The sequence below is a fragment of the Sorex araneus genome, chromosome X (assembly GCF_027595985.1).
Source record: "Sorex araneus isolate mSorAra2 chromosome X, mSorAra2.pri, whole genome shotgun sequence".
NCBI classification, from domain to species: Eukaryota; Metazoa; Chordata; class Mammalia; order Eulipotyphla; family Soricidae; genus Sorex; species Sorex araneus.
This window is the reverse complement of record NC_073313.1, coordinates 314,733,424-314,746,370: the sequence shown is the minus strand read 5'-3', so window position 1 is coordinate 314,746,370 and position 12,947 is coordinate 314,733,424. Positions and strand designations below refer to the sequence as shown.

Genomic DNA, 12,947 nt, shown 5'->3' with positions numbered 1-12,947 from the left:
AGGGCATCATGAAGGACAGAGGCCCTGCAGATCAGTTCTGGAGGGACGGCTGCCTGTTGCCTGCTGAGCACTGCTTCCGATAGGTTTGAAACAGGCTTCCCCAGCTCCCCTCCCGATGCCATGAACATCCTGTTTACATGGGGCACAGGACTGTCTCAGAGCTCAGGTCCCAAGAAATGGCAATTGATTCTACCAAAATCAAAAAGAAAAAATGTAGAGTCGATGGTAGGGTAGAGGGACACTGGCAGAGAGTGTGGTTTGGGAACCTGATGGTGATCAGTACCGTAAATCATGGTGTATCAAGTAAAAAAAAAAGATATATATGTATATATATATATATATGTATATGTATATATATATAAATGTAGAAGTGTTCTTTAGATAAGCATGCGCCCATCAATCCCTTAAAATTGCAGAATATTCTGAAAACAAAATAGAGAGCTCAAGAAAGTTTCTAGTTCCATTTCATTAAGCAAAGGTTAGTCTTTGAAGTCCCAGCTGGAGCACTGGTGGCTGATTATCAGGTGTGTCCGCCTCAGACAGCCTGGAAAGGCATGGGCCAGGGAGGCTCGGCCCTGAGAACTGCATGGTGAGGACGCAGAGAGAAGCGGGGTGTACTGCTGGCTGGGGCCCTGGGAAGGTTCATTCAGGGTGGGTGCCAGCACACCAGCACGGCAGCCAGATGGGGGAAATTAGTAAGTGGGGGGAAATAGCCCCATTGAAATAAGGGCATATTTCCAAGGTTGATGGAAAAGAAAAAACACTCTGTTGCCGTAGATAGACTGTGAAATTCTGTGACTGTGATTTTAGTGAGAGGCCGGGAAAGCGCTCAGAGGGGCTGTAAGACCTGAGTTTGCACACCTCGGCCAAGACGTTCAGCCCGGTCCCACTTTAGTTGTGTGATGCCAGAGTCTTTTCGAACTTCAAGCAAGCAGGGAGAGGGCCCATGAAGACTAAAGGAGCTTGCTCACCACGAGGCCTTCTGGGAACACTCACCTCTGCAAACGCAAGGTGGGCTCGGATACAAAATAAACAGACCGGCCAGAATGAAGCCTTTCATTCATGAGGTGAGGTGTAGAGAAAGGGGAGGTCACTGGGCTTGGCACGAACAGTAAGCACAGAAAAGACCCGGGAAGAACCACAATGTCTACAGGCTTTCCACCACCCCCATCACTACCACCACCCACCCCGCCTTAGCACACGTACCTGGACTGGGAGAAGCAATGCACCACCCAGGTTTCTCTTCAAAGATGCGGAACCAGGAATGCAGGTAAGATGGCAGGGGCCTGTTCTGCCTCTTCTGGCAAGACGATGGGTGGAGCCACATAACAGAATTTCCTGGGTGATGAATGCCTGTGGCCAGCCAGCACCATGCCCCATGCATTCTGGGTCTGCCTCTTTCCCTTTCTGCCTACCAGTGGAAAGCAGCTCCTGTCTGCTTTTTTGGTTGTTTTTTTTTTTTTCATTTTTTTGGTTTTTGTTTTGCTTTGTTTTGTTTTTAGGCTTTTGGGGTCACACCTGGTGATGCACAGAGTTACTTCTGACTCATGCACTCAGGAATCACTCCTGGCGGTGCTGGGGGACCATATGGGATGATGGGAATTGAACCTGGTAGGTCACGTGCAAGGCAAATGCCCTACCCGCTGTGTTATCGCTCCAGCCCCTCCTGCCTGCTTGAAGACTAAGATTTACTGAGCTCCTGAATAAGATCTGGTATTTGAAATTTGGAAAAGAACCAGTAGGTCTTGTGGGGGCTGGAGCGATAGCACAGCGGGTAAGGTGTTTGCCTTGCATGCGGCAGACCCAGGTTCGATTCCTCCGCACCTCTCAGAGAACCCGGCAAGCTACGGAGAGTATCTCGCCTGCTCCTGTCGCGCATTCGATATGCCAAAAACAGTAACAACAAGTCTCACAATGGAGACGTTACTGGTGCCCGCTCGAGCAAATCGATGAGCAACGGGATGACAGTGACAGTGCAGGTCTTGTGGGGAGAGGGGTTATAGATATAAATGATGGAACCCAGGACTATATGTCCAGGAAGCCTGTGAGCCTGTGGCCAGCACTGGACTAAGTATGGTGCTCACCAGGGCATAGCAGCACGGACCCCTGCAATCTTTCTTCCAGGAAGACTGTCAATACTGTGTTCCAGAAGCCTAGTTCTGAGGCTCTCTTGTTGCTCCCACAGCCTCTGGGCGCAAGGATCTTCAGAGCACTGAAGCTTGCCTCTCTCAGTTGTCTGTTGCTCGGGCTCAGCAAAGTATGCAACCAAGCATAGTCCTAAATTAGCGGAGGTTTTACTCATTTGCTTGTTTGTTTTGTTGCTGGTTGGGAATCAAACTCTTAAGTTTGATTTGCCTGAAACATGCGAGGCAGTTGCCCTTACTGCAGTCACATGCTCAGCCCCTGCCTCCGAATTAAACGGTATTTTGGCTTCTGTTTGCTAGGTGGAGGAGGGCTGTCAACCAGGAAGATGTTCTGCCTGTCTCCCTATTGAAATCCAGATCCTGGCTAAGTTGGCTTTACCCAGGAGGGTCCAGCTAACTCCAAAGCAGGACACGACCGGAATTTGCTTTTTGTTGGGGGCCACAACGACTGTGCTCAGGGCTTACTCCTAGCTTTGTGCTCAGGGATCAGGGATCACTCTTGGCAGGATTCATGAGGGGTCGGGGATTGAACCCAGATCAGCAAACGCCTCTCCGCTGCACCCCGACACCTGGCCGTGAACCGCAGTTCTGCGGCTCCCTGCCAAACCTTCCCAGTCCCCGTTCTGGCTGTGCGCTGGTGGTGCTGGCAGCCTCGGTTCTCCCCAGCTGGGAAGGGGTGGGGGAGGCACCGTCCAGGGTGGGCTCCCACGTTCCCGTCTGCGTGCCGGGGCGCCGGTCGCGCTGCCCCGGGCGCCCTACCCCGCGGGGGCCCGGCCGGTGCCCGCGCTCGGCTCGGCTGCGCGCCCGGACGCCTCGGGGCGCCGAGCGGGCTGGGCGCGCTCCCAGGCGCATTCCTGGCCCGGCAGCCCCTCCTCCTCCTCCTCCTCCTCCTCCTCCTCCTCCTCCTCGGCCGCGGCCCCCGGCTGGCGCCTCCCAGAGCCGACGCTGTGGCCGCGGGTGGTCGCGGGCCGGCGCGCGGCGCACCTGGACGCTCCCGCCTCGCTCTCTGGGCCGCGCGCGCCCCGCGCCGTCCGGGACGCGCCGCACGGGAAAGCAAAGGGGACCGCGCCTCCGCGCGCGCAGAGGGTCTGGGGGTGCAAAATGGGGCCCAGCGGTCCCCGTGCGCTCGTGCTTCTGCTGCTCGTGCTCTCCAGCTCCCGGTCGCGGGCTTCCCAGGTCAGTGTCCCTCCTACTCCCTTACCTTTCCCCCTCCCGTCTGCAGGAGAAGCTTCGCTCCAGTTTTGGGGTTGGGGGCACGGCGCCGTTCTGGAGGGGGGCATTTCGTTTTCAGAGCTGTAAGTGAGGTGTCAGCCTCCAGCTTTCATCTCGCACGCACCTGAAACCTGGCGTCTGGGTGGGCCCGGGCTGCTCTTTTGGGAGGTGGGGACCCCTAGGCGGTCGGGGGAGAACGCTGCGCTGTAGAGGCTGGAGCAAAGGAGTCCCCGAGATTAAGATTCTGGATCCCAGAGCCCCCCAGCACGCACTGGGGTGTGAGAACGCCCCTGCTCGCCACTCGCCAGCATTTCCATGTCTAAGGAATCAAACACGCCCAGGACGGCCTTTGTAGTGTCCGGGGCAGCGTGCAAAGCCCTCCTCTGACTGAGCGTACAGGTCGGTGACAATTTTCTTCACTTCTCTGCCCTAGCCCTTTGTTGGAAACCGACTGGGTTTCTTGACTGTTAACTGAGATTGAGGTAAGAGCTCAGATCAAAAAAACCGCTTCCGCAGGTAGAGCGAGGGTTGCCTGCCAAGAGGGAAGCTTGATGCTAGCAGACTGCCGAGACTCCTCACCCGGGCAGGTTGTGGCCCTGTGGGCAGGGGGGTCAACTACCCTCCTAGCACTCTGGCGCACAGAGAGGCTGGCAGCAGGTGGGAGGAGCAAGGAGTGCAGGTGCTTCCTGAGCACCAGGTCCTTGGCTCCTGTTTGCCAGTGGCCTTGGGATGTGGGAAGTGTTCCTGTTTGCTGATGAAGAAGCCCAGGCCCATGAATTGCAGCTTCCTTAAGGCTGCTCAGCCGGAGACTTCCTCAAGGTTTCTCTTGGACTCCAAGACTTTCCCTGTCTCCATTGACTCCATTTCTGAGCCGCTCCGATTATATCCATGGCCAGCTAGAGGGCCCCGGGGTTGGGAGGGGATTCTAGACTGGAAAAACGATGGCAAACCAAACATGGCAATGTTACTGCAGCGTGTCAACCCAGCCAGCAGAAGTCACTCTGCCACTGACCAGGACAGGCGTCACTTGGACCCACAATGAAGACCTTCCACAGAGCAAGGGTGCCCACCGCATGCCCAAAGCTCCAAGTGAGCAGTCCGTGTCAGAACCTGCCCAGGCCTGTTATTCAGCCCATGACAACAGTTTGGGGCCGGGTGGACAGGAGGCGGAGGCATACTGGGGAGTGCTTACCGAATTTTACTGGGTCAGCTCAAGACTCAGGCAGCCTCGGGTCTTGGCGGGAGCTCATTCGGGCCCCATCTGTAGGAGCTCCTCCTGGCCCCTGTCAGGCTGTCTCTCAGTATCCGCCTCACTGGGATGTGTGAGAGAGGAAGGGAGCCACGAGAAGCATCCGTGGGAGCTGGTTCACACGTTCTAGCTAAACTGTTCCTCCGGGAAAGTCTGTGTGGCTGGGGGCCTGTCCACTGAGCCCCACTCAGGGAAGCCTGAGGGACGGACCCTGGAGAAGATCAGCGGCTCCAGGACTCGGTGCCTGTGGGACTCTTGTTCCAAGGCTTCTTCCCATGTCCAGTCTCAGCTCAGAGGCGTGTTCTTCCCAGCTGGGCTAAAATGTCCACTCTCTTACTTTTTCTTTCCCATTTGGCCCTCCGGATGGGTCTGGCCTTACACTGAGTACGTCTGTCATGACTTAGATAGACAGGTTTGGGGTTGATTGTTTCCCCCTCTCTGTGGGATGGGTGGGGTCAAGCTAGGCTGATCAGAGTGGAACTGGCCAGTCTGGGAACAGGTGGACTATGCCACATCAAGCTCCCCAATAAGCTTCTACACGCTTTCTGCCTGCTTCAACCCAGACACCTTGATGCTGTTGGCCAGGATTGGTGCTTGGGCTTGTCAGCATTTTTACATTTGGTCCCTTAGTGATTCTCATGAAGCTGCTGCTTAAGGGCCAGGAGGATCCAGCTCTTGGAATCGAGAGCTATGGACTGGACAGGAGAGTTAGTACAGAGATAAGGTGTTTGCTTTGGACACAGCCTACCCAGGTCCCATTTTATGAAACTCAGTTATTATAGAGAATTTTGAGGTAGAGCCCCTCAGTATTTTTCCGTACAAGCAATCATATCATCTGTATTTAGAGATGGCTGTGATTCTTCTTTTCTAATCTACATGCCATTTATTTAGGTAGCATCTTAAAAGAAAAGTTTAAATACTTTGTTGAAAAAAAGGTAGTGGTGTCCTGGCTTCTAGAACACAGAAGATTAGGCTACTTTTGTCACATCGTGTTGCTAGCTGGGAGTCGATGTTGTTTGTCATCATTTGTCATCGTTTGACAGAGTATTTATGAGTGGGTATTGTTTTGTTTTGTTTGGAGGGGGAGGATTACCACACCCAGAGAGGCTCAGGAACCATTCCTTGTTCTGTGGTCAGGGGACCACAGACAGTTCCAGGAATTGAACCAAGGTTGACCTCATTGCAGGGCAAAAGTACAATCCCTGTACTATTGCTCAAACCTATAATATTGGGTCTGCCTTTACTGTTTTAACAGATATTGTTCTTCCCAGCATCCCATATGGTCCCATGAGTACCTCCAGGAATAATTCCTGAATGCAGAGCCAGGAGTAACCCCTGTGCATCGCCGGGTGTGGCCCAAAAAGCAAAAAACAAAACAAAACAAAAAAACAGATATTGTTCTGTGGTTTTTCTTTAGTTTGGGGTGGATGACCTTAGTTGAGTTTCTAATTTTAAAATTTGCATTGCATACTCAGGTAAGCCTCAATTGATGTTGGTATCTTTTAGCTTCTTTATATGATCTGGCCTCCTTTTGTTTGTCTTTTGTGAAAATTCTTATCTGTGTTCAGGAGAGATAGAGATGTACAGCTGGGGGTCAGCAAACTATTGCCCATGAACCACATTCAAATCCAACCACAGGGGCTGGAGTGATAGTACAGCAGGTAGGGCCTTTGCCTTGCACACGGCCGACCCAGGTTCGATTCCCAGCATCCCATATGGTCCCCTGAACACTGCCAGGAGTAATTCCTGAGTACATGAGCCAGGAGTAACCCCTGTGCATCGCCAGGTGTGAACCCCCCCCCCCAAAAAAAAACCAAATCCAACCACATTGATTTATATTTGGTCAAATATGATTGGTCAAATTTACCCCTTCTATCTTTTTTTTTTCTCTAATGTAGTTGCAGACAGAGTGGTCCATTAAATCTATTCACTATAGACACTATTTGGTGTGCAAAGATGGAACTTTTTACTTCCTCATCCTCTCTATATTTTTTGGACCCTTAGTTTAGAGTTTTCTTCAACTTCCTTTGTCTGTTTGGGTTTTGTTGGTTTGTTTTTTGCCCAACTTTATGCTGGCTTCATAAATAAATTGTGAAATGTTACTTTATGTACCATTTTTTGAAATCAGGATCAGTTACTTTTGGAATATTTGATTAAAAACCATGTGATTCAGTCCTTTCCTGAAAGATTTTTAATGATTTATTCAATTTCTTTGAATGATATGGAACTATTTAGTTTATCTTTACCCCTCTGTTTGGGTGATCTTTGGTAATTTGTGGCTTTGGAAAGACTGGTCCACATATAAATGAAAACACTTGTTCCTTGTCTTTCTCATTCAGAGTTATTTTACATGACATAATAACCTTACCGCCCCTCCATGCTGTCACAAGTGGCAACTGTGCCTCTTTTCAGAGCCAAGTAATGTTCCATTGTGTAACTATACTATATCCTCTTTTTTAAATCCTTATTTAAAACAATCAAATTAAACAAGAGTAGACCCTTATATTAACAAAAAATGTTGATCACCGGAGGGCAAGGGTAAGGGGCAAGGGAGAAGAGTCATGGAGACCAGTTAGGTAGTGGGGAGTGTTAACAGGACCCTGAGTAGTGAGTGTGGAGTACATGGAGGTGTGATTCTGTTCTCTTGAAGCTTATACAATATTTGAACCGATGACACCAAATTTTAAAAAGGAGCCCATTGTCCTCTCCATCTTGAAGTAGCCTCCTTTAAATATGCTGGCTATGATCTGTAATTCTAAACTATGATCTCTTATGGCAAATGAATATTTTGTTCCATTTTCTCTAGTCAACTAAAGCTAACCTCTTTTGTTGAGTTTGCTCCTTTGATTTTCTTTTTTTGAAGTTAACTTTGTTTACAGCATGACGTGTCTTAGTAGTTTCACACTTCTTCAAATGTGTGTTAACCCATCATGCCCCCCACACAGAGCCCTCCATCACGGCCCATTGGACCCACTTCCTCTTCTCATCCCTTCCCCAATGCCTCTCTCATACTTCAGTTCTGTATTCAAAATCCTCAGGTTTGTTTTGGTGTAACATTTTCTGTTTCCTTGCATGGAATCTTTATATTCCACATATGAGGGAACTCATCCATTATTGTATTTCTTTCTTTTTTTTTTTTTTGGTTTTTGGGTCACACCTGGCGATGCACAGGGTTTACTCCTGGCTCTGCAGTCAGGAATTACTCCTGGCGGTGCTCAGGGGACCATAAGGGATGCTGGGATTTGAACCCGGGTTGGCCGCGTGCAAGGCAAACGCCCTACCCGCTATGCTATCACTCCAGCCCCCATTATTGTATTTCTTTAAGACTTATTTCATTTATCATAAACCTCCAGGTCCACCCATGTAGTTGCAAATGGCAAGATTTCAGCTTTTCTTTTTGTTTGAGTCCTTGAGTGCTCAGGACTTAACTCCTGCTCTGTGCTCAAGTGTCATTTCTTGACATAGCTGTTCTCAGGGTAGGATGGTCTGTGTAATGCTGGGAATTGAACTGGGCTCATTCAAGCCACATTCAAGGCAAGTGACTCCACCCCATTCATCATTTCTTGCCTCTGAGTATCGTTCCATTGAGTCTGTCTATACAGACTCTTTATCTACTGTCTGTCATTGAACTCTTGGATTGTTTCCAGATCTGTGGTGTTGTAAAAGAACTGCAAAGAACACAGGATGCACACATCTTTTCCTATTATTGTTTTTTGTAATTGGAAAAGATGGGAGGTTTTTTTTTTTTTTTGGTTTGTTCTTTGCATAGATACTTGGGGTAAAACTGCTGGATCACATGATAGCTCTGTTTTTAATGTTCTGAGAAGCCTCCTTACTCTTTCTCATAGTGGCTCAGCTAGCTTACCTTCCTGTCAATGCTAGCTTATGGTTCTTTGTTTCCCATATCCCCTCAGCACTTGTTCTTGGACTTTTTGTTTGTTCGCTTGTTTGCATTTGGGCTATATCTATCAGTGCTTGGGGCTGACTCCTGGCTTTGTGCTCAAGGATCAGTCCTGCAGGGGCTTGGGGGACAATGAGCAGTGCCAGGAATCAAGCTCAGATCAGCTGTGTTCAAGGTAAGTGCTGGCCCCAAAGCTGTATGACCAGTTCCTTAGACTTTATCTGCCTCTCCTGTTCTCCTGCCAGCCCCTGCTCAGATGTGTACATACGGGATAGAGGCATGTGTCCATCTCTGGGTCCTATTCTGTTTCTCTGAAGAACCCCAGTTTATAGCAGGGTGGGAGGTGACTCCCAGAACAGAGTTCTTTTATTTCCTGCAGAAGCACCCACTTTCTGTCCTTTCCTATGTGGGTGTTGGATAGAGGTCATGGGAATGAGGGAATTCAGAATTATAACCCACCTCCAAGTTGGTCTGCAACAAAAACAACTTCTGGAGAAAAGCACACATGGATCCGACATGACTCAGAGGCTGAGGGCTCGAAGCCCTGGCTCACAGGCACACATTTGGCGAGTGCACTTAGTCCTTCTAGATCTAAGAGCATCAAAACATGTGAGTTCCCATGAGCAAAATGCTGACAGGCACATAGTTGTGGCTTAGGGGCAACCAGAAGGAGACACTGTCCCTCCAAGGTACAAAGGGGCAGCCGGGGTCATGGGAAGGTTCTGCTATTACCTAGGTAACACGTAATAGTCACTTTGCCAAAATGGTCACTGTGAGGAAGCCTCCAGAGCAGGTCATGTGAGAACAAATAGACTCATCCAAGGCCCCTCACACATACCTCGAGAGCTTATGTCTGCCCTTGGGCCAGCCTGCACCCACTTCCCAGCTCCCAGCACTGATTTGTGAGTTCCAGAACTGTTTCTAACACCTTGACCCGAGTGGGAAGTGGTGGGCAGGTAACTTCCAGGCGTTCCTCACTTATCTGCCAACGCTGTCGTGGTTGTGGTGGCAAAGTGAGGTGAAGTGAGATCACAGAAACAGCAGGTTTTTTTTTCTTCCTCCATGGTGGAAATGGTTTGCCGAATGTCTTTTCTTGGCTCATTTCACATGAGTTATTAACCCGGAGAAATGGAAACTATTTTTCATTATTTGTTGTCAGTGGCATAAACCAGTCATGGAGCCACCTCTTAAAAGGATGGAAATTTGTACTCTTTGAAGGGAATCTCTTGAAGAAAAATAGGAAAAATTGGGACCCGCAGGGGATCCTGGACCAGCCCAGGAAAGTAGGGGCCTGAGTTTCTGATCACTCTTTCTGAAACTCTCCCCTCCCCAGCCCTCACTGAATTTTCCCTTTTCTCAACACAGTCTTGGTGAGGCTTCCTGCCATAGAGGAGGTCAGCTTGGGAAGACCCTGTGGAGTCCTTGATTACTATTATTATTTTTTTGCTTTTTGGGTCACACCTGGCTATGCACAGGGGTTACTCCTGGCTCTGCACTCAGGAATCACCCCTGGTGGTGCTTAGGGGACTATATGGGATGCTGGGAATCAAATCTGGGTCGGCCGCGTGCAAGGCAAACGTCCTACCCACTGTGCTATTGCTCCAGCCCCCAAGGGGCCCTTGATTATTTTTATCTTATTTTTTATTGTTTATTTGGGGGAGGCTGTACCTGGATCTGCTCAGGGATCACTCAGGTGGGGCTCAGGAGACAATTTGGAGTGCCAGGGATTGAACCCCATTGGCATGTGCAATGCTCTCATCCTGCCCACTCTAGGATCTCTCCAGCCCCCTAGAACGTTTCTAAATGTGTAAACGTGATGCCTCTTGTGAAAAACACGAAGTATAAATCTTAAAACAAGGTTTGTTCTTATTAGATTAGCATGGTCCACACACCTCTCCCAGAGACCACCATCAGAGTCTTCTTGCTATGCTCCTCTCTACCTGTGTAGACAGAGCCAGGCTGGAACAAGTGCCACTGAAGTCGCATAAGCTCCCAGATATAGCATCAAGGTCAAGGTCCCGTGTCTCTCCACTTTAATTGCCCCTTCTGTGCTTTGGCTCTTAGGGGAGATTAAAATAGGAAATTGTGAGCTGTAGAGCGTGAGCCTGATGCCAGGCATCACATTAAGTTCAATTGTATCTATGTAAGCACAAACTTTTTGCTGCTTTCTAAAAATCCTAAGAACTGGTCATTGACCTTGGCTTTCAGAATTTATTTGGGGGTGCCCTCCTCAGCAGGGGCCCTGGATGCCTCTCCTGCCATAGTTGCCACCCCTCCTGAATGGTTCCATGGCTATTGGGTCTCCTGGGTGCTGGTAACCAGGAGACCTGCTGGGGAGATCGTTCTCTGCCAAGGATTCAATTTGGGTCTTTAATATGCAAGGTGGGCTGGAGTGATAGCACAGTGGGTAGGGCATTCGCCTTGCACTCGGCCGACCCATGTTCGATTCCTCTGTTCCTCTCGGACAGCCCAGGAAGCTACTGAGAGTATCTCGCCCACACAGCAGAGCCTGGCAAGCTCCCCGTGGCATATTCGATATGCCAAAAACAGTAACAACAAGTCTCACAATGGAGATGTTAGTGGTGCCCACTCGAGCAAATGGATGAGCAATAGGATGACAGTGATACAGTGATACAGTATGCAAGGCAGATGTTCCAGTTCTTCGAGGTATTTCCCTGTCTCTATGTGGATACTTCCATAACTATATTAAGCTTATTTTTTCTTATTTGTCGTGTGACACCATTTAGTATAGGAACTACCAGGCCTTGCTGCAGTCCCCGCCTTGTATGTTTATCATCCACTCGCTTTCAAAACCATCCTAGAAAGAAATGAGGGAAAATGTCACCAGGGCATGAATCTAGAGAGTTACAGCGTGTCTCTTCTGGAACAATGGACCACTGAGGAGAAGACACTTTGGGCTGAATTTGCTCCAGTGCCCCTCAGAGGCATCCACTGTTGACTGTAGAACTGGGAGATTTGTTTTGGTGGAGGCTAAAGTGGGCACTTGGGGCCATCGGGTGACCTAAGTGGACAGATGTCACCGTCCAGCTGGCAGGCTCACAGGAAAGGTGCCTTGAGAGACCACTTGGACGTTACAGACCCTGAGCAGGCTTGTGAGAGCAATGCAGCCTCAATAAGTGACGTGATTTTCTCTCTCTGCCCAGAACTGCCTCAGCAAACAGCAGCTCCTCATGGCCATCCGTCAGCTGCAGCAGCTGCTGAAGGGCCAGGAGACGCGCTTTGCCGAGGGCATCCGCAGCATGAAGAGCCGGCTTGCCACGCTCCACAACTCTGTGAACAGAGGGGGCCTAGACGCCCCACCAGGTGGGTCCCCACATCAGCATCACTGGACACTCAGACCCTTCCCCATGGGCTCTTTCCCATCCCAACCTGTCCACACCTCACTGGGTCTCTTTGCAGATTCCCACACCTGGTATGCCATCTGGGACCCACGTTGAACACGAACTGGTGTGTGGTGTGTGGTATAGTCATTAACCCGCTCTCCTCACCCATCCGTACTTCCTTTCAGACCTTTCCTTTGAATGCTCAGAAACTCGTCTCTCCATATTATCTACAAAATGGTCCAAGGGCATAACTAAAGCCTGGGCTACTTCTGTCCCTAAGCAGGTAGACCAATTGATTCTAGGGGTGTGTGTGTCTGTGTGTGTGTGTCTGTGTGTGTGTCTGTGTGTGTGTCTCTGTGTGTGTGTTTAATGGATTATTTTTAGAGCAGTTTTAAGTTCCATAAAGTTTCCCTCAAATCAAGCATACAACATGGTTAGTTTCCATGCATCCTTTCAAACTCATTGTAGTGCTGTGCCCCCCCTCCCCCCCCACAGACACACATGTCCCTCACCCAGAGACCAGTGCGTGCAACTAAATGGGACAGTCCATGAACCAACATTGGCTTCAGGTTTTCAGGCTTGGAAACTCAGAGCTAGGGGGCCAGGAGGTGCTGAGGCAAATTCTCTTGTCTGGTGAGGTCAGAGAGGAGGTGTTGGGGCTCCTGCCTTCTCCATGCAGGCTGTCCAGCCCTGATGAGGCGTTTGTTTCCCTTGGCTCCATCGTACAGAACTAGGCTTGTCTGCCAAACCTCTGCTCACTCTCCAGGGCACAGTGAGGTCCCAGCCCTCCAGGGCTGATTGCTCAGAACCCTGAGAAGCAGGCAAGGCTTCCTTCCTTTATGCCACGGACTGGGAATCTGAGGATGAGTAGTAAGAGGGCCCAGAACTGGGATTGTTTTGGTTTTGCTTGTTTTTGTTTTCTGCTAGAGGTTCCACTCTAACCAAACTGCTGTTTCCTTGGCGTTAGAATTGCTGGTAGTTTCAAGAACCTGCAGAATCATTGATAAAACTGTCAGCCGAGGTTCTCAGCTTCTGTCCCCTCATGAAACAGGAAGATAGCAGTTATCATTAATTATTAATCCTTTTAGTCCAGATTC

General features: G+C 49.7%; 1 protein-coding gene across 1 annotated transcript in view; it reads left to right on the top strand.

The window, feature by feature from the left end:
• Positions 1-3,196: 3,196 nt before the first annotated feature.
• FBLN7 (fibulin 7) overlaps positions 3,197-12,947 on the top strand; it is a 35,162-nt gene continuing 25,411 nt past the window's right edge. The window contains exons 1-2 of the mRNA XM_055122890.1: positions 3,197-3,320; positions 11,671-11,830. Of these exons, the coding sequence (XP_054978865.1) occupies positions 3,246-3,320; positions 11,671-11,830 (235 nt within the window). The 5' untranslated portion in view covers positions 3,197-3,245. The remainder of the gene's footprint in view (positions 3,321-11,670; positions 11,831-12,947) is intronic.